The 22,112-nt window shown below is 30.9% G+C and overlaps 7 protein-coding genes across 11 annotated transcripts; 4 read left to right on the plus strand and 3 right to left on the minus strand.

Moving 5' to 3' along the window:
• Nucleotides 1–387: 387 nt before the first annotated feature.
• On the minus strand, nt 388–1,939 carry Rpl6 (ribosomal protein L6). The gene is made up of 4 exons (XM_074252026.1): nt 1,918–1,939; nt 1,357–1,533; nt 846–1,119; nt 388–777 (listed from the first exon to the last, which is right to left on the minus strand). Exons 2-4 carry the CDS (start codon nt 1,531–1,533, stop codon nt 431–433), a joined length of 798 nt encoding a protein of 265 aa, XP_074108127.1. The 5' UTR covers nt 1,918–1,939; the 3' UTR covers nt 388–430.
• Nucleotides 1,940–2,315: 376 nt separating this feature from the next.
• Nelf-a (Negative elongation factor A) lies at nt 2,316–5,093 on the plus strand. Its single transcript, XM_074252023.1, has 4 exons — nt 2,316–2,593; nt 3,296–4,133; nt 4,502–4,695; nt 4,767–5,093. The coding sequence occupies exons 1-4, from the start codon at nt 2,384–2,386 to the stop codon at nt 5,091–5,093; spliced, it is 1,569 nt and encodes a 522-aa protein (XP_074108124.1). The 5' UTR covers nt 2,316–2,383.
• Rsod (Related to Sod) lies at nt 4,988–11,631 on the minus strand. Its single transcript, XM_074252013.1, has 12 exons — nt 11,495–11,631; nt 10,903–11,388; nt 10,607–10,832; nt 9,396–10,052; nt 8,435–8,884; nt 8,138–8,377; nt 7,683–8,024; nt 7,052–7,604; nt 6,776–6,862; nt 6,552–6,689; nt 6,216–6,490; nt 4,988–5,921 (listed from the first exon to the last, which is right to left on the minus strand). Exons 2-12 carry the CDS (start codon nt 10,928–10,930, stop codon nt 5,540–5,542), a joined length of 3,378 nt encoding a protein of 1,125 aa, XP_074108114.1. The 5' UTR covers nt 10,931–11,388; nt 11,495–11,631; the 3' UTR covers nt 4,988–5,539.
• LOC141533250 (uncharacterized) lies at nt 11,494–13,302 on the plus strand. Of its 3 annotated transcripts, XR_012480210.1 has the most exons (6): nt 11,494–11,630; nt 11,876–12,046; nt 12,274–12,483; nt 12,571–12,624; nt 12,763–13,076; nt 13,183–13,302. XR_012480210.1 is itself a non-coding variant. In XM_074252030.1 (5 exons), the coding sequence occupies exons 1-5, from the start codon at nt 11,590–11,592 to the stop codon at nt 12,998–13,000; spliced, it is 714 nt and encodes a 237-aa protein (XP_074108131.1). In that variant the 5' UTR covers nt 11,494–11,589; the 3' UTR covers nt 13,001–13,079. The 3 variants fall into 3 exon arrangements, 2 of the variants coding, with proteins under 2 accessions (XP_074108131.1, XP_074108132.1); XM_074252030.1 differs by lacking the exon at nt 13,183–13,302 and having other exon boundaries at nt 12,763–13,079; XM_074252031.1 differs by lacking the exon at nt 13,183–13,302 and having other exon boundaries at nt 12,721–12,891.
• Nucleotides 13,303–13,649: 347 nt separating this feature from the next.
• On the plus strand, nt 13,650–17,125 carry Mlc2 (myosin regulatory light chain 2). Of its 2 annotated transcripts, none has more exons than XM_074252032.1 (5): nt 13,650–13,792; nt 14,720–14,965; nt 15,052–15,232; nt 16,127–16,199; nt 16,574–17,125. In XM_074252032.1, the coding sequence occupies exons 1-5, from the start codon at nt 13,790–13,792 to the stop codon at nt 16,725–16,727; spliced, it is 657 nt and encodes a 218-aa protein (XP_074108133.1). In that variant the 5' UTR covers nt 13,650–13,789; the 3' UTR covers nt 16,728–17,125. The 2 variants fall into 2 exon arrangements, with proteins under 2 accessions (XP_074108133.1, XP_074108135.1); XM_074252034.1 differs by lacking the exon at nt 13,650–13,792 and adding an exon at nt 14,498–14,623.
• Nucleotides 17,054–19,447, minus strand: LOC141533249 (pyridoxal phosphate homeostasis protein). 2 transcript variants are annotated; one of them, XM_074252028.1, is made up of 5 exons: nt 19,323–19,447; nt 18,809–19,005; nt 18,070–18,424; nt 17,752–17,993; nt 17,054–17,681 (listed from the first exon to the last, which is right to left on the minus strand). In XM_074252028.1, exons 2-5 carry the CDS (start codon nt 18,890–18,892, stop codon nt 17,613–17,615), a joined length of 750 nt encoding a protein of 249 aa, XP_074108129.1. In that variant the 5' UTR covers nt 18,893–19,005; nt 19,323–19,447; the 3' UTR covers nt 17,054–17,612. The 2 variants fall into 2 exon arrangements, with proteins under 2 accessions (XP_074108129.1, XP_074108130.1); XM_074252029.1 differs by lacking the exon at nt 19,323–19,447 and adding an exon at nt 19,096–19,114.
• Nucleotides 19,442–21,183, plus strand: LOC141533246 (lariat debranching enzyme). Its single transcript, XM_074252024.1, has 4 exons — nt 19,442–19,638; nt 19,770–20,061; nt 20,254–20,354; nt 20,442–21,183. Exons 1-4 carry the CDS (start codon nt 19,442–19,444, stop codon nt 20,983–20,985), a joined length of 1,134 nt encoding a protein of 377 aa, XP_074108125.1. The 3' UTR covers nt 20,986–21,183.
• Nucleotides 21,184–22,112: the final 929 nt, after the last annotated feature.

The raw sequence follows: 22,112 nt of genomic DNA on the forward strand, positions 1-22,112 counted from the left end.
TTCTGTTGACAATTTTATTGGTCGGTAAAACAGCTGACATTTTTTTTTTTTTTTTAAGGTTAGTTAATAACACTCTTGACCATTTTTGAGTTGTAGTTTTTTTTTTAAATTAATAAATGTTTTTTTTTTTTCTTTTTTAAATAGATTATTTATAAAAAAATTACATTTTTAATTTTTTATAATTTTTACATGGCAAATTTTTTTGCCATAATTTATTTGTTAAAAATTCTTAAAATTATTTTTTGAACAAAATGTAATTAATTTTAAAAAATTTTTTTAGCGAATTAACTGCGACAAAAAAATTTTTTTTCAATTTCTACACGTCGAATTTTTGAAAAAAAAAAAAATTATTAAATAAGTTGATGGAAAAATGACAATGAATAAATATGAATTTTTCAAGTATATTTATTTAAATGACCAACTCTCCACATTAAAAGTTCATTCTGTGTGGGTACTGGCTACTTCTTAACCCAAACATAGCTGACAAGTAAGTAAAAAGCATTTTTTTCTCGGGATGAGCTTTGATAGCACCAATGACCATCTTATCAACAACCTTCTGGTCGGCTTTCCTTTCATCGCTAGCTTTGTACTCCTCAGCTTTCTTGGTGAAGATATCTCCCTCCTCCTTCTTCGCCCGCTTTTCACGCTTCCTCTTGAAGTAAGCGTCGTCGAGCTTTTCTGGAACTTGGACATTCTTCATGTCCAGTCGAGTTGATGTAGCAATGACATAGTTCTGGCTTACTCGCCTCATTGGGCAAGCGTTGATCAAAAATGGGCCTGATGGACAAAAAATTATTATCAATAAGTTCATTAATAAATTTATTAAAACGCTGAAAAATACTTACCAGTAACCAAAAGCAGTCCACTCTTGAAAACTTTCAAGAGAACAACTCGCTTTCCCTTGTGACGTCCAGCGAGGAGGATCAAAACAGTTCCCGGTACCAGGGATGGTCTGGTGTACCGGGTGTGCTCACGGAAAGCCTTCTTGGCATGGTGAACAGTAACCGGGTCAACTGTTGGGTAATTGGCTCTTCTCTTTTGGAGACGAACGATTCTAGTTCCTCCATTCTTTTCGCCATTGATCTTCTTTTCAATGGTCAAAGGTTTCTTGGGCTTGACCTAAAAAATTTAAATCATTAAAATTATAATCTTTATTAAAATTACAATTAAAAAATTTTTTTCAAGTATAAAAATACAAAATACAAAACAATTTAATAATTTATAAAACTTAAATAATTATTAAAGCGACAGCTTGATTTTTTAATTATTTGCAAGTGTTAATTTCTTTAGAAAAAAATTTTTTGACAATAATTTAATTTTTTTTTAATTAATTAATAAAATAAAAATTAAGCTTACTGTTTTTGGAGTCTTCTTGTCAAGGAATTTCCACAGAGCTTTCTTGTGGAACATGCGAGTTCTACTGAATCTGTAGACTCCATTGCCAAGATCGTAATTTCTTGGCTTACCCGCCTTCTTTGCAGGGGTAGCAGAAGCCGCCGGTTTGGCTGGGGTCTTTGCTTTAGCGTCAGCCATCTGAAAAAGCCACAGATTAATTATAAATATTAATATTAACAATCAAACTTAACCTCAATCAACTTCAATTTCAAGTGAGGATACAATTCAACAATTTAAAAATTTAACAAATCCGTAATTATTATTCAATTTTAAAAATGTTAGATCAAAATTATTTTGTTAAATTTTTTTAAAAATAAATTTCACCACACGGGAGTAAAAAATCAAAGTGTCAACGCAACCTAAAAATTGCGCTTGCTTAATAGTCACTCTAACATAACAAACAGAAGATTGATATCATAAATATTAATAAAATACAAAAGAATAATTGTGTGTCTTTTATTAGTTAAGATATTTTTATATTAATTGATAGATATAATTACGGATTTATTGGATTTAAATTACTTAAAATATCACGAGATTCGCTTACCACGATTAGACGTATAAAAAGAGCTAAACGAGTGGCAGGCTGGATTTTTCCTCCAGAGTTTGCAACCTTGAGAAACTAAATCTAAACATTTAACAGATTTTTATTTTTTAATTGTGGCACTGCGTCGGTAAAATGGTGTCACTTTTTTTTAGCTGGAAACAAAAATTAATAACACTGAAATTAACAATCAGCTGTTAATTAAAAAAATTTTTTTAATAAATTAATTACAATAAAAAAATTTTTTTAATGAATAAAAATTAATCTGGACATAATGTACTCCATTTTTTGCTACCAGCTGGCACCACGGAGAAATTCTGATGACCTTGTTCAGTAGGTTGGCGATTGGCGTGTATATAAGTAAAGACCGAACAAGCTGCAATAACAATAATATAAACACAATTTTTTAACTATCCATCGTGGTAGCTCTGACACGACTCCAATATGGCGAACGTGAGAGATAGTGATACGTCGTTGTGGCTTCATAATAAATTAGGAATATCAAATGATAGTTGGACTGGCAGTTCTATTTGTTCTCAATTGAATGCCGAGGTTTTACGTAATATAAAGGATTGTTTTGCAGAGCTACAAACCCAAGTTAAGCTCAAATTACTGCTTTCTTTTTTCCACATACCAAGACGCAATGTTGAAGAGGTAACACTATTACTAATTACTTATCATACTCCTTAATTAATTAATTTTATTATTTCTTTATTTAGTGTCAAATTTGGTGAGTTTATCTATTTAATTTAGCAGTTACTTTTTTTATTTTTCACTTGAAAAGTAATTGAATAACTTAATTGCTTTAAAAACATTTACCTAAACGCCATCTGCGCTGATGGCGGGCTTTCATTGATGTGTAATTTATAATTATATTATAATAATTTTACCAATCAAAATTAATATTAGCAGTCACTTGACTAATTTTTAATTTTTTTTAATAATTTAATTTGATCAAAAAAATTATTTGAATTTTTTTTTTAATTTCTGTCAAAATTTTTACATAATTTATTTGTTACAAAAATTATTAACTTTTTGTTAAATTAATTCTCATTAATTAATGACATTAAATTTAACTGTCACTTCACAATTTTTAATTTTTTTTTTGACACAATTTATTTGTTAAAAAAAATTATTAAATATCTGTTAAGTTAATTTTTTATAAAATTAGCAGTCATGACTATTTTTTAATTTTTTTTAATAAACAAATTTGTTCCAATATAATTATTTAAAAAAAAATTAAATTTTTAATTTTTTTCTAAATTTTTTGTCTAATTTTTTTTGACATAATTTTTTAGCTATAAAAATAATTAAATACCTGCTAAATTAATTTTGATAAAATTTCTAATTTTTTAGTGGAGAAATGAACTGGAGGAAGTTATTGAAATTGCGTCAGTGGACAGCGACTTATGGGTGTCAATGTTATCCGAAGCGATGAAGACCCTCCCAGCAACCGGATCACTGAACACAGACATATCAGACCTGGACGAGCAGCGTCCAATATTCAGCGAGTTGGTGAACGACCTGAGGAAGCTGCTGAAGAAGCAAACAGACTTGACAATGCTCCCTTTGGAGTGTCACTACCTCAACAAAACGGCCTTGATCTCGGTAGTCGGGCAGCAACCAGCGCCGACGAAGCACTTTACGCTGAAAAGGAAGCCCAAGAGCGCTGCGCTAAGAGCGGAGTTGGTCCAGAAGAGCATCGACGCCGCGAATAACATGAAGAAGAGCACCGCGCCGACGGTGCCGGTTCGCAGCCGAGGAATGCCAAGAAAAATGACCGACACGACGCCGCTGAAGGGAATTCCGAGTCGAGTGCCAACAGGAGGGTTCAGATCTCCAGCTCTGACTCCTTCCTCAATGTACACCAGGACGCCTATCAACAGCAGAATCAGGAAGGACGGAGGGATCAAACTCCTGGACATTACAGAGCAGCCTTTAGGCTACGCGCAGGCGAAGAAACGGAAGCGAATGCTCGAGCTGGAGGAACAGCAGAAGAAAGTCGCAGAAGCTCAAACTGCTGCGGTCGCAGCTGCTACTCCTCCTGCAGAAGCCTCCACGACTCCAGAGTATGCTCAGGGTCTTGCTCCAATTAATCCTCCGGCTACTCCAGCAGCCACTCCTGCTGCTACTCAGTCTTATGCTCCTCCAACTACTCCAGTTGCTGTTCCAGCTCCAACTACTCCTACTACACGTGAGTAAATTAAATAGTTTTTATTAAATTTATTTATTTCATTATTTATTTGTTCAAGTAATTTCTTAAATATTGACATTTTTAAAAATATAAGCTCATCCCGATGTTACACTCATCAAGAGCTTTCATTTGAGTACCCACATGACAATTTATATATATATATATATATATATATATATATATATATATATATATATATATATATATATATATATATATATATATAAAATTGATGTGGGTACTCAAATAAAAGGTCTCGATGAGTATAATGCCAGGATGAGCTTAGATCTTTAAAAATGTCAATATTTTACAAGATACAAGGTCATTTCTTAATTACATATATTTAATTAATATGTTATTTTTTTTAGCAACCACTCCAACAATACCCACAACACCCAGTACCAGCGTGCCTGTGCCAGCAGCTCCAACAGTAGTACCAGAGCCACCTCCAGCCACGGTTCAAACTGTCAGGCCTCCACAAACAATTACACAAATTCGTATTCAAACCACACCACAGCCTGCTAATGCGACGGCTAACACCAGAAAAGGATTATCACTTACCGTTAGTTACTTAAAAATTTATTTTATAATTTAATTTATCAATTAAATTAATTATGACAATTTTAATTGCAGCGGGAACAAATGTTGGAAGCACAAGAAATGTTCAGAACAGCGAACAAAGTTACTAGGCCCGAGAAAGCTCTTATTCTCGGATTTATGGCCGGAGCAAGAACTAATCCGTGTCCTAAACTCGGTAATATTGTCACTGTGATGCTGTCGGAGAACGTCGAGGAAGTTGTTCAGCCTGATGGCACGAAATTGTCGATGCTCGTCGAAACTCACTTCCAGATGAATTATACGAACGGTGAGTGGAAGCGAATTAAAAAAAATCGCCGGGTGGTCACTGAAGACTCTGTGATTTCTAACGCAGCTACGGCAACTGCGGCTGCTTCTAATTAAATTTTCTTTTTTTTTTTTAATTGTACATGTATTCTAAGCGCAGTTGAAGAGGTGTATATTTTTCACTGAAATTAATTCTGTTTTTATACTCAAATTATTATGGCTTAAGTGCCTGTCAATCGTGTTTATTTTTTAGTTATTAATTAACGAATTATTAATCAACTGCGTTAATAATCATAGTAGATAGGTAATTAATATATTAAATTAAATTTAAAAATTTATAAATTGAGTGGTGATAAGAAAAAAAATTATTATTGTTTATTTTTATCACCATGAAATTAAATTAATAATTTATACATAAGAATTAATTAAATCTCAACAATTAGTTAAAAAATTGAAGATAATTATTGTATTGATAATAATTAATTAATTAATTATAAAGCATCTGTTTATTTATATATTAATATTACATAACAGAATATAAAAAATTGTTATGAACAATTATATTAATTAATTACCTGATAAATTAGAGTGCAAATAATTACTGTAATGTACGATGGCAAAAGTATTACTGCTTTATTTGTCCAGAAAATTCCTGAGACACCTTTTTCTTCTTTCGAGTCTCGAATTCCACACTGCCGAAAGCCTAGAGTATTTTTTCGCTTAGGATTTCCACGTTCTGCTGCCGGTAAGCTCGGCGCAATTAATCTACCCGTTGAAATTAAATGACTGAAGTCCATTTCGAGTTTATTGGCTATGGGCCCGCGGAAGTGGAGTAAGAATTGGATGCAAGCTCCGTCGTGGAGCTTTTTGGTCTTTCTTTTGTCGATTGATAACATCCATTCGGGAATTCCCATTACTTGTCTTACCTCGTCCAAAAATTGTGATCTGCAATTTAATAAAATTATAGAAAATAATTATAATTAATAAACTATACTGAGAGAAAAAAAATTTATTTAAAAAAAAATTTTTTTAATAATAAATTAATTTAGTATTTTTTTTTTTTTTTTTTTTTCAAAATTTATAAAAATTTTTTTCAATAAAAAAATTACTGTGATAAAAATTTTTATTTCTTTAGCTAGAAATAAAATAAAAAAAAAATTGATTTATTATTTATTGTTAATTAATTAATTTATTACTAAAACTTTGATCATTCTTTTTTAAATAATTTAAAAAACTTACACGACAAATTGCGGAGGCTTTCTAATATTTGCATATTTAACAATATCATTATCAGGCTGAATATTAGCGCAAGCGAATCTATGATACCCAAATTCTGGATTCATGATAACAATTGATTTTCCCATAGCTGAAACTGTTCCTTCTAGAGGAAAATTTTGGTCTATAAATATTTTACGCTCAAGACCGATGTCTATTGGTCCCAGACGAGATGAGAGATCACCAACGTGACAGCGAAGTGGTTGGTCAGGTCCACATTCTTCCTTATAAAGTTCTTCCTGTGAAAAAAAATTTTTATTAAATTACATAAATTGTACATAATTAAATAAAAGTGCTTACATTACGTGGATCAGCTAATTGAGTGAAATAAGGATTCCAAACGTATCCTCCAGCGACGCATCTAGTGTCCTTGACTTGAACGCTGGCGTCGTTGGGGGTAACTGGATTCACGTAAATTGCCCAGTTGTGATTTCGAGTCTTAAAATTACAAAAAAAATTTTTATTTTATCTTTAATGCATTCTCAATAAATAAATAAATAAATAAATAAATAAAAATTGCTCACTATATTTCTATCACGCTCTCCTGGATGTCGAAGATTAACTTCAATAATTGTTTCGCTCTGGCTCTTGTCTTTGTACACCAATTGCGTCTAAAAATTTAAATTAATTTTTTATTTAATTTTAAAAAATAAATTCGGTCTAGAAAATTATTTTTTAAAAATTTAATTTATAATTTTTTAAATCTTCTAAAAATTAAATTTTTTATTATAATTTATTTTTAAAAAAATTAAAAAAATTTTAAATCCAATAATTTATAAAAATAAAAAAAAAAAACAAACCATTCTGATATAACCGTAAGCAAAACCATTAGGATTATGAAAAGAAGCTATCGCCCTTAATTCTCTGGCTTCTAAGGGCGCATAACCTCTCTCGATGGTCGAGCAAGCCCATCTAAGATCTCTTTTTTTTTTATGAATCACCAAGCTCCTTCCAATGATGCCTTCATACCCAAATAACGGAAGCAAGGTATCATTAAAAGTTATCGAGTATCTTTTTCTATTGTCAAGTGTTCCGAACTTCCTGCTCAAGTCGCCTAGTTTGTACTGATCCACGGTTCCTTCTGCAGGTAAGCTGGACTTGTTGACATTCAGCGGGTTAAAAACGCCGTACAGAGAAGTTGCTTCGCAAGGAAACTCCAGGTCCATTTCAATAGGAGTCATGTGGATTTGATAATTACTCACTTGTCCGTCTAATCCTTCTAGCATTACTTCGACGTCAGTCACGTCATACTCGGACTGCTGAATAAATTCCAATTTGCCTTTTACATTTGTTACTACGCCGTTATCAAACCAATCTTTGACTACTGCTTTTCTTCTATACACTCGACTGATCCTAAAAAATAATAATAATAATAATAATAATAATAATAATAATAATAATAATTTAATAAACTTAAAATTAAATTCTTACATGGTACAAGCAAGTCTCTCCCCTCTAGCAACTGGCCCATAGTCATCGTAGATTACCAAACTTTTACCTAAAATGCTATGTGATCCCGATAGAGGCAACGACAAATCTGTAAAGAGTTTCCGAGTTATTCGAGGTCCATCTAGCTTTCTCCCGGCAATATTGAGCATTCCGTGTCTTGTCAAATCTCCCAATCGGCACAAAGTAATTTCATTCATTGAACATCGCTCGGGATGCTTTGGATCCCACTCTATTTTGTAAGGATTGTAAGGACTTCCTGCGCTAAGACATCTTGCGGTCCAGTTGTAATAATCACCGCCTGGAGGGTGATCATGAATCATCCATCTTTAAAAAATTTTTTTTTTTTTTAATTTAGAATTTAGGACCATTTTTGGCCACTTGATTTTTTAGTTAATTTAATAAATTATTAAATAAAATATCAAAAATAAATAATTTACCTATGATCAGCAGAATTATTAAGCGCACGTCCATCAGAATGAATTAAATTTTCAATAATAATAGTTGTGTCCATCTCCGGTTCATTTAAAGGCTGTCGAAATATTATTTTACCAACAATTGGATATCTAAAGACAGCTTGAGCAGTAAGCATTGGCATCTGTCCAGCTGTTTGAGAAATATGCTGTAATACAGTACCACAAACCCAAGGAATGATACCTTTATTATCAGTCTCATTATATCTGAAATTATTTAACAAAATATTTATTGATTCAATTTAATCATTTAACACAACATACTTGTATAAAACTAGAGATCTGTGCAAGATGCTATGAACCCCAGTCAGAGGTAAAAAAGTATCCCAGTAAGCTCCGCTGAGTTTAGCGCTACCAGGAAGAATATTATTGTGATGAGAGCCCTCCTTCCTGCCTTGCAGTTTTCCAGATAAATCTCCAATAGCGTACTGGTCCTGGGTGCCCAGACCAGCTGGTGGAATGGTTTTGTCGTCGACGTTTGACGGATTGTACATTGACTTGGTAGTCAGACACTCTTGTTCCGAGTTTCTGGTCCTCACCAGAGGCTCACGAGGCAGCTCGTGGATTTTGTAAGCCGCTGTTTTTGTTTCGTATCTCAGTCTTGTTTCTAAGTCGTTTATTGGAGACAGAGAAACGTTCACCCAGGTTGGGTGGAATCTTGTTTCTTGGGTGAATGTCACTTCTCCTTTGACTCCGTGGGAATTTATTAGACTCCTAAAAAATTAAAGATGAATTATTAAAAATTTTTCTTATTAAAAGTTTTATTAAATAATGACTAGTATTAAATTGCACTGTATTTTTTTAAATAGTGACATTTTTTTTAATTTAAGCTCATCCTGATTTTACACTCATAAAGAGCTTTCATTTGAGTACCCACATCAATTTTTTATATATTTTTCATATATATACATACATATATATATATATATATATATATATATATATATATATATATATATATATATATATATATATATATATATATATATATATATATATATATATATATATATATATATATATATATATATATATATATATATATATATATATATATATGAAAAATTGATGTGGGTATTCAAATGAAAGATCTCAATGAGTGTAACATCAAAATGAGCTTATATTTTTAAAAATGTCAATATTTCACAAGATACAAGGTCATTTCTTAATTATAAAATCAATTTTAAATATTCTCTTAATAATATAAATTAAAAAAAAAAATTACTTTGCTAGAGTGAATTTTTGATTCTTAATTTTAGCACAAGCAAGGAACGAATCGCTGTGGGTCGGATGAAAAATGACCAAATAAAGCGAGCGATGAGACCCAAGAAGATCAGCTGGCAGCAAAGAAATCACTGGATCCTTATAAGCAGCCTTAGACTTTTTGTTTGTATTTGTTGCGATTTTTATTTTTCCCAGGCGAGCGTCAATATCTCCAATAGCTTTTCCCTCACCAAGATCATCAGGATCAAAGACAGTCTGCAGGATATTGCAGTCGTTTTTTTCTTTTCCTGAATCGAAGATATCAGTGACATAAATCTTCCAGTTGTGCTCGGTAAAGCCGCTCTGGGCTTTATTTTCCGATGTGTGATGGAGATCCGAATAGATAATTGTGTCTGTAGAAGAGTCTCCTCCCAGCCATCTGAACCAGACTGAGCCTGCGACGGGGCCTTGGAACCGGGCATCTGCATTTTTTTCCGCGTTTGTTTCCAGGACATTTATTGAGGTGCAAATAGTACGAGGAGAGTAAGTGTCTCGCAGTACTAATCCTTTGCTCCAAAGACCTTTTTCTCCAGTTAGGCTGATGTTTGGAACTTCTACTATGATTGATTCGTTTCCTGGGATTGTCAATGGACCCACCAGCTCTGTTAAGTCAATTAATCTAAATAAAAAAAAAAAAAAAATATTTTATTGTTATTAGTAAAATTATTTATTAATATATAAGCACTACTTAAGACACTGTATCTCCTAAAATATTGAAGATAGCTCTATAGTATAAAAACGTTTTTAGTAGGAAATTTAATAAGCTACAATTTTGGATTCTTATGATTTTTCCCAAAAATCAATATTTTAGAAGTTACAGCCATTTTTTAAGTGATTTGATATTTTATTGAGAAATTTATTATTATTATAATTATTTAAAATAAAAAATTACAAATAAAACCTTGATAAAATTTATTCAACCTTCCTTTCTAACTACTAGACCTTTAAAATTCCATCCCAATAAAAAAAAAAAAAAAAAAAAAAATAAATAAATAAATAAATAAATAAATTGTAACTTGAAACTTAAAAATAAAAAACCAAAGCCATGAAAATGAAACTTATTACGTTAAAAACTGTCTATAAGATATTTTTATCCCGTGACATTAAGACACCCCCAGTATTTAAATATATATGGTTAACAATAATACTATTTTCATGTATAATATCTCTTACGACTCGCCCAGATGTTGTTCCGAGCAGCGGTCCTCGATTTTGGAGTAATCCACCGGAAATCTAGTCACCGACCAAAGCCATTGCTGATCTGGATACTGAAGAGTAGCGTGCAAAGCCATGCGAATTTTAACAGTATCCTCAGATACTTTCTCAAAGCGTATTTCACCATGCAGACCACCTGCTGATATGTAAGCTGCTAGTCGTAATGCATTTCCACTGGTCACCGCTTTAAAAATAAAAACCAGCTATAAATACACTGAGATAATTTAAATAAGTTCTAATTAGATATTATTTACCAAGAACAAAAATAAAAATCCACAACATTTCATATATTTTTTAACACAGTCATCATGCTGTTAAAAAACTAAATTTATAAGGTGTAAAATTTGTCTGGGGGCCTTCTTGGTGTTTATTCTCCACTGATGACTTTCTCCAGCTCCATAAGAATTATTTATCTTGAGCTCAGTAGTGGGAGAGACGCCTCAAGCTTAAGGTTACTACTTCTACTCCGTTATATTTTTTTTTTTCAGCTTTCAATTATTATGTAGAATATATTATTATTGTTATTATTTCGGATTTCGGTCTGCTGACAAACACATGACAGTCATGAAGATTTTACTAAATAAATAGTTTTAATTAACCTCGGCTTTGATTAAAAATTGTCGTTCCAGTTAGACAAATATTGAAGTCATGTTTTTCTTCTTGAGACATGTTGAAGCGTTCGTACATTCCTTGAGATCATTTGTTTTGATGGAAGGCATGTCTAAATTTACCCAGACGACCTACAACATTGTGAACGGTTTCAATGGTTGGGTGGGACAAGCAGCGTAAAAATCTTAATATATTTTTTTTTAAAAGATAAATTCATTTTCAAAAATTTATACTCACTTCATAATTAAATTGCCGGTAATTTGTACAGAAATAATAAAAAACGAACTGTTATTGTAAAGCGGCTGGAAAGTCGCCGTCATAATTCTTATAAAATGACTAAAAGCTCCGGTAAATGCGGGTGCACTAAATGCGCGTAAGTATTTATGATTTTCAGTTATTTTATTATTATATTTAATTTAGTAGATATTTAATTATTTTTTTAACACCTAAATTTATAAGAAAAATTTTTTTTTTAGTTATCAAAAGTCTGGTTAATTTATTTTGATTAAAAAAAATTGATATAGAAATTTTTTTAAATAATTTTTTTGTTAAAAAAAAATTTTTAAAATGATAAAGTGACTGATAACTTTAATATCATAAATATTTATTGCAAAACAGGCGCAGAAAGCGCAAGAAGGAGCTTAAGTCAGTTATTACCGAAGAAATGGCGTACCAGCATCAGGATAAAATGGCGCCCACTGTGGAAGAAAATAAAACAAATTTAGAAACTGGACAATTTAATAATCTAAATGAAGAAGAGTACAATCATCTTCGGGATTACAGAAAATTGTACTTGGCAGTATTTATATTTTATATTTTAGTTACCTGTATAACATTTCTGTCGATGAAATTTATTTTCAACTTGGGTTGTCTTTTTAAATGCCGCCACCCGGGTCTGTTGGTCCAACCGAGAATAAAATGTTGAGTTACATTACGTGTGTGGCTTATAGAATAGAGGGGTTTTGTTGTTCTGTTAATATTTGAGGTACCGAAATAAGTGGTTTAATGATTAAAAGGCAACAAACGGACTTAACCGAGCGAGCCTGGTGGACTGACATGACTCATCGGGTGTACATGCCTCCGCTGATGCTACAGAAACCGTCTTCCCAGAAGCCAACTAGGTCCGAGTATTCATCAGCAACTTCCGGCTTCAGATCTGCCCGACCAGAAACACCCGATCCGCCTTCAAGTTCATCTTCCTTAATCTCTGACGCTTCAGAGTACAAGTAATCTGAAAGAAGAAATGATATAAATAAATTTAATAATGAATTCTAGTTTTAAATTAAATGTCATTTACAGCTGACTGATTACAGGTCATGCTTAAGCTCAATATTCTCGGAAGAAATCCCCGAAAATTTAAAAACAAAGTAAGTTGTTTTCTTCTTCTACTTTTTCTTCTTCTTCTTCTTCTTCTTCTTCTTCTTCTTCTTATTCTTAAGACTTAGATCGTTTGAATTATTTAGAAAATTCAATCGAAATAAATAATCACGGTTGTCATCACTTAGACCCGAGTTACCGGTGGTAAGAAGTAAGTCTCAGCCGTTGGGCCACCAGCCAAGCCCAAAAGAATTGAGAGAACTGCAAATGATAGCCAGCAGACGGAAGAAGACTCAGATTAAGAAGCGACCTGTTTGTAGAACCACCAGCCATGCTACAGACAGCTTCAGTAACTGCGTTAAGTGTTCAAGGATTGTGTCTAGGCCTTTTAAAAAAATGCAACATCAATTTCCGGAAAATAACTGACTCCTAAAATATGACTAAAATAAAATAAATCTGTAAGAAAATATGAAAAATATGAATAAATAAATTTTTAGTGAAGGTGATGTAACCTAATTTCTTCTTAAATTTTCTGAAGCGACGTCGCTTCCTAGTGTACTTTATTTAAATCTTCTGAAATATGCATGACTCTATATCCGTCTTGACAGGAGCACACGTGCTTTTAGCAGTATTATGAAATAGAGTAGTGTTACACGAAGAAGAAGAAGAAGAAGAAGAAGAAGAAGTCAAGTGGAGGAGTTGTCTGATTATGGTTGACATTATCCCGGTTTAGAGGCTTTAGAGGGATTGGTATGGATATCTGATAGATCAGAAGACGGAGAATAGTCCCGAGAATAAATAAGAAAAAGACAAGTTGATGGTTGGAGCAACTCAGTTTAGGTCTCTTCGTGCACCCTTGACTTATATATCCAGCGTTGTCTAAAATAAAATAAAATAAATAAGAATAACTTTGGATAATCGGGAGAGTCCGGTTCTTCTCGTTGTTATACTCACAACCTCCCTGGCATACCGTTTTAGTTTTAACACGGTAACGTCGTGTAAGTACGCTATTTTGAGTCACCTCGCACTAAATATGGTCAGATGGGTGAGTGCGGGTTGTAGAAAACCAGGCGGAGCATCCCCTGGTTGTCTTGATATACATAGTGGGGGCACAACAGCCCAAAGTTACTTAGACAAGTTCAGCTCTATCAGTTGGACAGTTGGTTCTGTGTAACCATCTCGCACCATCCAAGTTTTTGAATACCAACTGTAAACATGGTAAGTATCAAAAGTTAACAATAAAAAAAAATATTTTAACTAATTAACTAGAGAAAGTGAAGAATAAATTTTTACCAACAGTGACCACAAGATTGATTATTTTATTTTATTATTATTTATCGAGTGTTTTAAATAAGAGTGATTCATTTATTAGACGGTGAAGGTGCTGTGCCAATTATCTTCACTTTAATTTTCATATTTTATTCTTTAGCTTGTAAAGTGTGAATAAATTTATTTCTTCTTTGAATTCTAGAGTATTAATCTTCAGCTTGGTATTTTATTAAATCCAATCTGAAAAGACATATTAATTAATAATATATTAATAAATTACTAGCAATCTTGCCGTGACTTGTGAAATATAAATAAATAAAATTTTCTTAATTATATATCTAGATATAAAATATTTTTAAATGCTGCCTAAATATTTATCATCATAAATTAACTATTGGTGAGAATATGAAAACTAAACTGGCCACAAAATTTTGCTTATTCTCTTAATAATATAGACAACTAGTTGAGTTGGTGCCTAATTATTGTAAAAATAAATACATCGAATTACGTAATATCGAGTAACTCGAGAGGCGGTCTATATACGTCCCGGTAGATGATTACACCAAACGGGATAGAGTAGTGTGGTAGAGCCAGAGGCCTATTATTAGGCCCAAGCTCCGCGAAGACGCCTTCCTAATTTTCCTGAAGCGTCTCAGTATCATAGTTTATTAGTCGGGAGCTCCTATCCATTGGCACTCTTCAATCTCCAATTTTTACTCGTTCTTTGACACTCGTCTGGCTAATTAAACAATTTTAATTAAAATTTTGATTTAAATAATGGTCAGTTTTTAAATAATTATAAATAATTATTTTATTTTATTTTTTATAAAAATACATTTAATTAAATTAAATTAAATTGTAACCTTTTATCTTCAGGCGGATAAGGAAAAGAAGAAGAAGACGAAAAAGAAGGAAGATGCATCGCCGACCCCAGCACCAGCTGCAGCAGCTTCACCAACGCCTCCTCCAGAGTCACCCAAGGAAGCTCCCAAGCCAAAGAGTCCTTCAGGAACTCCCAGCGGGTCCCAAAGAGCCAGCAGCCGTGGCTCCAAACGTGCCAAGCGCGCTGGATCCAGTGTCTTCTCTCTGTTTACACAGAAGCAAGTCGCTGAGTTCAAAGAAGTACTTACCTTTTTTTAATTACCAAGGCATCGTCTTTTTTTTATTTATTTATTAATTAATTAAATTTATTTTTTTTTGTCTTACAGGCCTTCCAGATGATGGATCACGACAAAGACGGCATCGTCGGCAAAGAAGACCTGCGTCAAACTTTTGACTCTGTTGGTCGTCTGGCCACTGACAAGGAGTTAGACGCCATGCTGGAAGAAGTAGAAGGACCCATCAACTTCACTCAACTTCTCACTCTGTTTGCCAACCGTATGTCGGGAGGTTCGTACGAGACAATCTTAGTACTTAAAACTACGTGACGGGTAAGGGTCACACAGAGGTAAAGGAAACTATAGAATTGGCGAGCCAGCAGCCCTCCGGAATCTACAAATAAAAATTTCATTATTATTTTTATTTATTTTAAATATCTAAATTTATTTTTATTAGACTTAAAGTTTGTGTCAGTGTCAATGTTACCTTTTTTTAAATTTATGTCTTCCATTTATGTGTCTTCTTCCCGTTTTAAATTTATTCGTTTTTTTTTTTTTTTTTTTTTTTTTTTTTTTAATACAAATAACTGAAGTTAACTGACATACAAAAATTTTTTTTTTTTTTAATTTATAGCAACAACACTGAAGTTGGCAGATATTAAAAATTTTTTTAAATTTTATAACAATTAAATTATTAAAAAAAAATTAATTAAAAAGTTTCACATGTGAAAATTAATCAAAATTACAAGTGAAATTTTTTTTAAGAATTTTTTTTATTGTAATTAATTGTTATAATACTTAAAAAAAAAAAAAAATTGACAGTTGTCAGTTAACTTCCGTATGGTTAAGACCTTTGTCTTGTTCAAAAATTTGATTTTTTGAGGTTACCTTCACTTGAATATCAAACCCGGTATGTTTCTTCTCTCTTTATTTATAATTGGCCTTTATTAATTAATTAATAGTTAAAAAAAAAAAAAAAGGAAATATGTATTTTGTGTCCTGAAAAACGTGGTAATTGGTTTATAAATTGATGTAATTGTAATTAATCGTGTCAACCCAAAAAAGTGTGAGCGAACGTGTTTCGCCTCCTTATCCTGGTCTTGCTCTATGTGTTTTCTGCACTTGTCTGTGTGGCCCTTGCCCGTTCATTAGTACTCACTATGCCTCGTTGGCGATGTTACAGCAGGATCGGATGAGGACTCAGTTATTATCGAGGCCTTCAGCACCTTTGACAACAATGGAAAGATCAATGGAGACAGGTGAATAAAATTTTTTATTTTAAAATGTGATACTGAAGTTGACAAGTGTCAAAAAAATTTTTTTAAACAAAAAATCAATTAAACTCTTTTTTAAAAAATGTTATTAAATAATTCCATGTGTGAAAATTATTAATAGAAGTTTTTAAAAGTGTTTTTACTGCTGTAATTAATTAAAAAAAAAAAAAAAAAATGACAGCTATCAGCTGATTTCACAATTATAAAAATTAAAAAAAATCATCAGTAAAAATTTTTAGAAGCATTTTTTTTGTAATTAATTTGGTAAAAAAAAAATTGACAACTATCAGCTGACTTCAGTTATCATATTTAAAATTACACCGTGAACTTTAAATAAATTTAAAAATAAAATTGTCCAGGTTGAGGCACGCTCTGATGACCTTTGGCGACAAATTCACAGCCAAGGAAGTAAACGATGCCTTTGACAACATGTACATTGATGAGAAAGGAATGATTGACACCCAGAGTCTTATTGCCATGCTGACCGGTACCGGCGAAGAAGATGATGAATAAACCCATCAATAAATAAATAAAAAAAATAAACAAATAAATTAATTAATTATGATGATGATGATGATAATAATAATAATAATAATAATAATAATAATAATAATAATAATAATAACAAGCTGGTCCATCTCATCGTTTTACTCAATATCGCTAAAAAAATTTAATTTTAAATATTTATTTAATTTACAAAGTCTTTTAATGGCTGGCAAAGTTGCACCTTGGACTTGAACGCGCGATTAGCTGAGCCCTGGTTAATTTTATTTATTTAAACAAAGAATATAATATTAATACCTAAATTTCAATAAAACTCGGGGACATCTGTTCGTGTATATAATAATAATAATAATAATAATAATAATAATAATAATAATAATAATAATAATAATAATAATTTATGTATACGTGTGCTGTACTTATTGAGATTGTAGTATATGTACAACGTCAGAGATATAATTCCCTTGCATCCTTCACTATTCATTTTCGTAATAAATAATTTAAAGTAATAGTAATAATAATAAAATTATAATAAGAATAATAATAATAATGATATATATAAATAATAAAAAATAAAGAGACGGGCTATCGTCAAAGGAGGTTTTAAAATCCTTGAATATCGTTCATAAAATAAAATAATTTTTAAATCCATAAAAATTATAAATTATTTATTAAATAAATAATGGTAAATTAATTATTTAAATAACATGATTATGTTTATTTAAATTTTGGCATTTCTTCAAGTGATAATAATATTTTTTTATCCAATCTCTTGAGTGTGAAGATGATGTTTTCACTTTGTACAATTAATGCAGTACAAAAGTGAATATAAATCTAAATATTCCATGTGATATTTATAAACAAACCTTGGATTTAGTAATTTTATTTATATATTCAGTGCTTGGGTGGCCGTTCACCGAATAACAAGCTTCCTACTCTCACATTTGTACTGCCAAGTTCAATCTGAAAAATAATTTATTTAATAATTTGTACGCTTGTCTTTTAAAAATAATTTATTTATAAAAATACTAACTGCATGCTCGAAGTCAGTAGACATGCCCATAGATAATTCAACCTGCTCTTTATCAAAATTCAGCTCTTTGCAAATTTCTTCCCTGCACTGTCGCAAAGAAAGAAAGTCTGGATTAGGACCGTTCGCTGGATCATAACCGTAGGCTCCTATTGTCATTATTCCCAAGAAGTTTAAATTTTTACAATTTTCTAGGACATGTTTTACCAACGAGGAAGCTTCGGCAGGCTCGCATCCGCTTTTTTCTGCAATAAAAAATATAGAAATTAAATTAATTAAAAATCAGTGGAATTAAAATTGACTGGTGATGATCAGCAATACCTTCTTCTTTGCTGGTGTTTACTTGGACCATAATATTAAGCTTAGAATCATCACTTCTTCTGAACTTCGGCCAAGCAGTATCTAGCGCCATTGCCAACTTATTCGAGTCAACTGTCTCGACAACCCAGAGATTCGGCACCGCCAGCACTTTATTTACTTTGTTTCTCTGCAGGTGACCGATGAAATGCCAGCGGATGTCGCGCTTTAGGATGTCAGGGTGTCCGGCTTTTTCGATCAACTCGTTGACGTAATTTTCCCCAAAGTGTTTTTGACCGGCGTCGTAAGCATCTATCACCAAATTTGGCGGCTTTGTCTTGCTGACAGCCACCAGCCGCGGTATTACATTACCAAACTCCTAAAATAAATTGTAAATATTTTGATTTTACTAAAATAAATTTTTTTAATAAATATAAAAATTTTTTTTTGCAGATATTTTATTTTTTTTTTTTTTTTAACAAACTATGTCAAAAAAATTAAATTTTTTAAAGATAATTTTTTTTTAATGAAAATTAATTTAACATATATTTAATCATTTGAAAAATTATATTATAAATAAATTATGGCAAAAAAAATTATAAAAAAAAATTGACATGTGAAAATTAAAAAAAAAAATTAAAAATGCAATTTTTTTTAAATAATTTTTTTGTTAAATAAAATTAAAAAATGATTTTATAAATGCTAACTTTGATTTAATTAATAAATAATTGATCAATTATTTATTATTTTTGTATTTACTTACAGATGGACGTCTAGAACATGCTTGAGAAATTTTATCTCTGACGAAACTGAGGTTTCCAGCTATGTCCACCATTTTTATCTTCATTACATAAATTGTCAGTGGTATTAAATCAACAATTAATATTGTGATTAAAGCTTATCATCATTTTTGTGTAATAAAAAATGTGACAATCATTAGATAGATTAATACAAGTTACTCTGTAACAAGTAAAAACATGGAGAACGTCAATAACACTGAAGTTAACAGTCAGCTGTTAATTTAAAAAATTTTTTTAATAAATTAATTACAATAAAAAAATGCTTATAAAAATTTTCATTCGTAATTTTTATTAATTTTCACATGTAAAACTTTTTAATTTAATTTATTTTTCTAATAATTTAATTGATACAAAATTTTTAATGTCTGTCAATTTCAGAGTTATAAATTAATTCAAAAATTCCCGGCAGAGGTCTCTGAAAAAGAGTGGGGGAAAATTTTAATTATGGCGGGGAGGAATATTTATGTTTATACTAACCTCAAATTTTGGCAAGATTTTCCTTATCCGGTTTATCTACCTGCAATCTTGTAATTTAATTTAACACGTTAAACTGATCTGTGATAAATCAGCTGTTCTGAAAAAATTAAATAATTAAAATGAGAATTGCTGTGGAAGGTTGCGCTCATGGAGAGCTAGAAATTATTTACGACATTCTGATGGATACAGAAAAAACTACGGGTAAAAAAGTAGATTTACTGATATGTTGCGGTGATTTTCAATCGGTAAGAAATACTGAAGATTTAAAATATATGGCCGTCCCAGATAAATATAAAGAACTGTGTTCGTTTCACAAGTAAGTCCTGTAAAACAAATGAAAATTAAGGTAGCAGTTTGATAATTTTTCAAGAAATAAATTACTCCAAAAAAAAAAAAAAAAAAATTGACAAATGATAAATTTAATAAATTTTTTTTTTTAAACTCTAGATATTATTCGGGAGAAAAAACCGCTCCAGTATTGACAATATTTATCGGAGGTAATCATGAGGCTTCTAATTATCTCCAAGAACTTCCTTATGGCGGATGGGTAGCTCCGAATATTTATTACATGGGATACGCAGGGGTGCTGAATGTCGGCGGAATCAGGATCGCTGGCATTTCTGGAATTTTTAAGGCCCAGGATCTGCTAGCTGGGCATTTCGAACTGCCACCTTACAATGGCTCGACTATTAGGAGTGTATATCATATTAGAAACCTAGAAGTCTTTAGATTGAAACAGGTACTATTTTATTATTTAAAAAATTAGACATTTTATTATTTTCCTAACAAATAATTTATTTATTTATAATTAAACCTAATCGGTTTAAGTTTAAATAAAATTAAAAAATAATATAATAATAAGAGTGTCTCTTAATTTCAGGATCATTGATAAAAAAAATTAAATAATTGACTATTTATTTTTTACTTACAGTTAAGTGGAAACATAGATATATTTTTATCCCACGATTGGCCTTGTGGAATTACAAAGTATGGCAACGAAAAAAAATTACTGAGGTTTAAAAAACACTTTCAGTAAGTATTTATTTAAATAAAAAATTTTTATCTAACAAAAAATTTACCTTTATAAATTTTTATTAACAAATTTAATTTATCTAACAGAGAAGACGTCGAGAACAACGCTCTAGGCAGCCCACCAGGAATGGAGCTCCTCAAGCATCACTACCCGTCATACTGGTTTGCAGCTCATCTTCACTGCAAATTTGCAGCCCTGGTCCCGAATGAGAATCGCGATAAAGTAACAAAATTTTTGGCTCTGGATAAGTGTCTGCCCAAGCGTAAATTCTTGCAAATTTTAGAAATTCCGCATGATGAGACACAATCGTTGTCTCTGTCGTATGATGTAGAGTGGCTTACTGTTTTGTTTTTGACAAATTATCTGCTCAGTTTTAAAAATACACCCACTTACATGCCAGGACCTGGTGGAGCCGGTCGATGGAATTTTACACCAACGGAAGTCGAGAAAAATATTGTCTTGGAAAAGTTTAATGACGATTTAAAAGTACCTTTGAACTTTGAAAGAGGAAATGAATTGTCTTGGAGAATTAAAAATTTACCTATTAATAATCAAACTAAATTATTTTGCGAAAAATTGGGAATTGATGATCCCAGTGAGCTTATAAAGCTTCAGCAAAGTAGAAGTTAAATTAGTAGTCATTTGTATTTGTAAAAATTTATTTTTGGTAGCAATAATCAAATTTAAAATTTGTAAATTTTTTTAAAAAATATTTTTTTTTAAGTCATTTTTGAATGAATGAATTTTTTTTTAAATAAATTTATCATACTATTGTGAAAATTGTAAAATCATTTTATACATTGAATAAAATAATTCTAATTTAACAGAATTAAATATATTTTTATCTTTCTTACCAGTGATGAGAAATCATCTAAAAATTTATTTGAGAAAGCAATTGATGCTTTAGATCCACTTATGCAACCTATTACTCCCAGTGACGAGCTGAAAAACGTCAAACTGGAACTAATAAGCTTCAATGTGTACCTGCAGGATAATTAATTAACAGCAATTTTAAAAAATAGTTACATATCGAAGATTACACGAAATTAGAGCTGTGATGTGTTTTCAAAGCTACATATCACCGCACTAGTTTCTTACAATCAATGACATTGTTATTAACACTAGGATTAAAAGTAATCCGTCTGATTAGCGTGAGATTTAACAGCCAAGGTATTGTAAAATATTTATTTAATGCTTAGACCCAAATAATAAATCTACACTCTACTGAGAATTTTGTTTTTGAATAAAACGACACTGATTTTCATGATATTGAAGTTATTTCATAATTTTTTAATTCAAAAAATTATTTTTAAAAAATTGGATTTTATAATTAATTTTTTTTTGTCTTAATTTATTTATTATAAAATTATTTAATAATTTTTTAAATTAATAAAAATTAATTTTAAAAAATTGCACTTAAAATTTTTTTAATTCTCTACAAGTCAAATTTTTCCTTTTTAATTTTTTTAAAAATAATTTTTTTTGAATAAAAAAATTATAAAAATTCTCAGAAATCGGGTAATTTATTTTTTATTAAGCACACTAATTTACATTTTAAAATTTATTTATGGTGCACGAAGAAATTACTGGAAAGCACATTTACCCGGTGAGAATTAAAACATCTCACCCGTAATAAATGCGCCTCAAATAATTTCTTATTTAATAAAAATTAATAGACACTAAAAGTCCTTATTTAATTACCGAGCAGGACTGAAGACTGATGACTGGTATTCTTTTGGTTATCAAAGACAATTTAT

This window comes from Cotesia typhae, unplaced genomic scaffold, assembly GCF_013202065.1.
Source record: "Cotesia typhae breed Kobodo isofemale line unplaced genomic scaffold, CoteBio_Ctyphae contig_83, whole genome shotgun sequence".
Taxonomy (NCBI): Eukaryota; Metazoa; Arthropoda; class Insecta; order Hymenoptera; family Braconidae; genus Cotesia; species Cotesia typhae.

Bases quoted from the DNA above. Each gene is read 5' to 3' on its own strand.
- LOC141533250 (XM_074252030.1), top strand. From the start codon at position 11,590: ATGACTAAAAGCTCCGGTAAATGCGGGTGCACTAAATGCGC. The intron at 11,631-11,875 runs GTAAGTATTTAT...ATTGCAAAACAG, and splicing joins TGCGGGTGCACTAAATGCGC to GCGCAGAAAGCGCAAGAAGG. The intron at 12,047-12,273 runs GTACTTGGCAGT...AATGATTAAAAG, and splicing joins CTTCGGGATTACAGAAAATT to GCAACAAACGGACTTAACCG.
- LOC141533249 (XM_074252028.1), bottom strand. From the start codon at position 18,892: ATGAAGATAAAAATGGTGGACATAGCTGGAAACCTCAGTTTCGTCAGA. The intron at 17,994-18,069 runs GTATTGCTGATC...TTTTTATTGCAG, and splicing joins AAACACCAGCAAAGAAGAAG to AAAAAAGCGGATGCGAGCCT. The intron at 17,682-17,751 runs GTTAGTATTTTT...ATTATTTTTCAG, and splicing joins CTACTGACTTCGAGCATGCA to ATTGAACTTGGCAGTACAAA.
- Rpl6 (XM_074252026.1), bottom strand. From the start codon at position 1,533: ATGGCTGACGCTAAAGCAAAGACCCCAGCCAAACCGGCGGCTTCTGCT. The intron at 1,120-1,356 runs GTAAGCTTAATT...TAAATTTTTTAG, and splicing joins ACAAGAAGACTCCAAAAACA to GTCAAGCCCAAGAAACCTTT. The intron at 778-845 runs GTAAGTATTTTT...TTTGTCCATCAG, and splicing joins TGGACTGCTTTTGGTTACTG to GCCCATTTTTGATCAACGCT.
- Rsod (XM_074252013.1), bottom strand. From the start codon at position 10,930: ATGTTGTGGATTTTTATTTTTGTTCTTG. The intron at 6,863-7,051 runs GTTTGTTTTTTT...TTAAATTTTTAG, and splicing joins CTTACGGTTATATCAGAATG to ACGCAATTGGTGTACAAAGA. The intron at 6,690-6,775 runs GTGAGCAATTTT...TGTAATTTTAAG, and splicing joins GAGAGCGTGATAGAAATATA to ACTCGAAATCACAACTGGGC.
- Nelf-a (XM_074252023.1), top strand. From the start codon at position 2,384: ATGGCGAACGTGAGAGATAGTGATACGTCGTTGTGGCTTCATAATAAA. The intron at 4,134-4,501 runs GTGAGTAAATTA...TATTTTTTTTAG, and splicing joins TCCAACTACTCCTACTACAC to CAACCACTCCAACAATACCC. The intron at 4,696-4,766 runs GTTAGTTACTTA...TTTTAATTGCAG, and splicing joins GAAAAGGATTATCACTTACC to CGGGAACAAATGTTGGAAGC.
- LOC141533246 (XM_074252024.1), top strand. From the start codon at position 19,442: ATGAGAATTGCTGTGGAAGGTTGCGCTCATGGAGAGCTAGAAATTATT. The intron at 19,639-19,769 runs GTAAGTCCTGTA...TTTAAACTCTAG, and splicing joins GAACTGTGTTCGTTTCACAA to ATATTATTCGGGAGAAAAAA. The intron at 20,062-20,253 runs GTACTATTTTAT...TTTTACTTACAG, and splicing joins AAGTCTTTAGATTGAAACAG to TTAAGTGGAAACATAGATAT.
- Mlc2 (XM_074252032.1), top strand. The intron at 14,966-15,051 runs GTACTTACCTTT...TTTGTCTTACAG, and splicing joins AAGTCGCTGAGTTCAAAGAA to GCCTTCCAGATGATGGATCA. The intron at 16,200-16,573 runs GTGAATAAAATT...AAAATTGTCCAG, and splicing joins GGAAAGATCAATGGAGACAG to GTTGAGGCACGCTCTGATGA.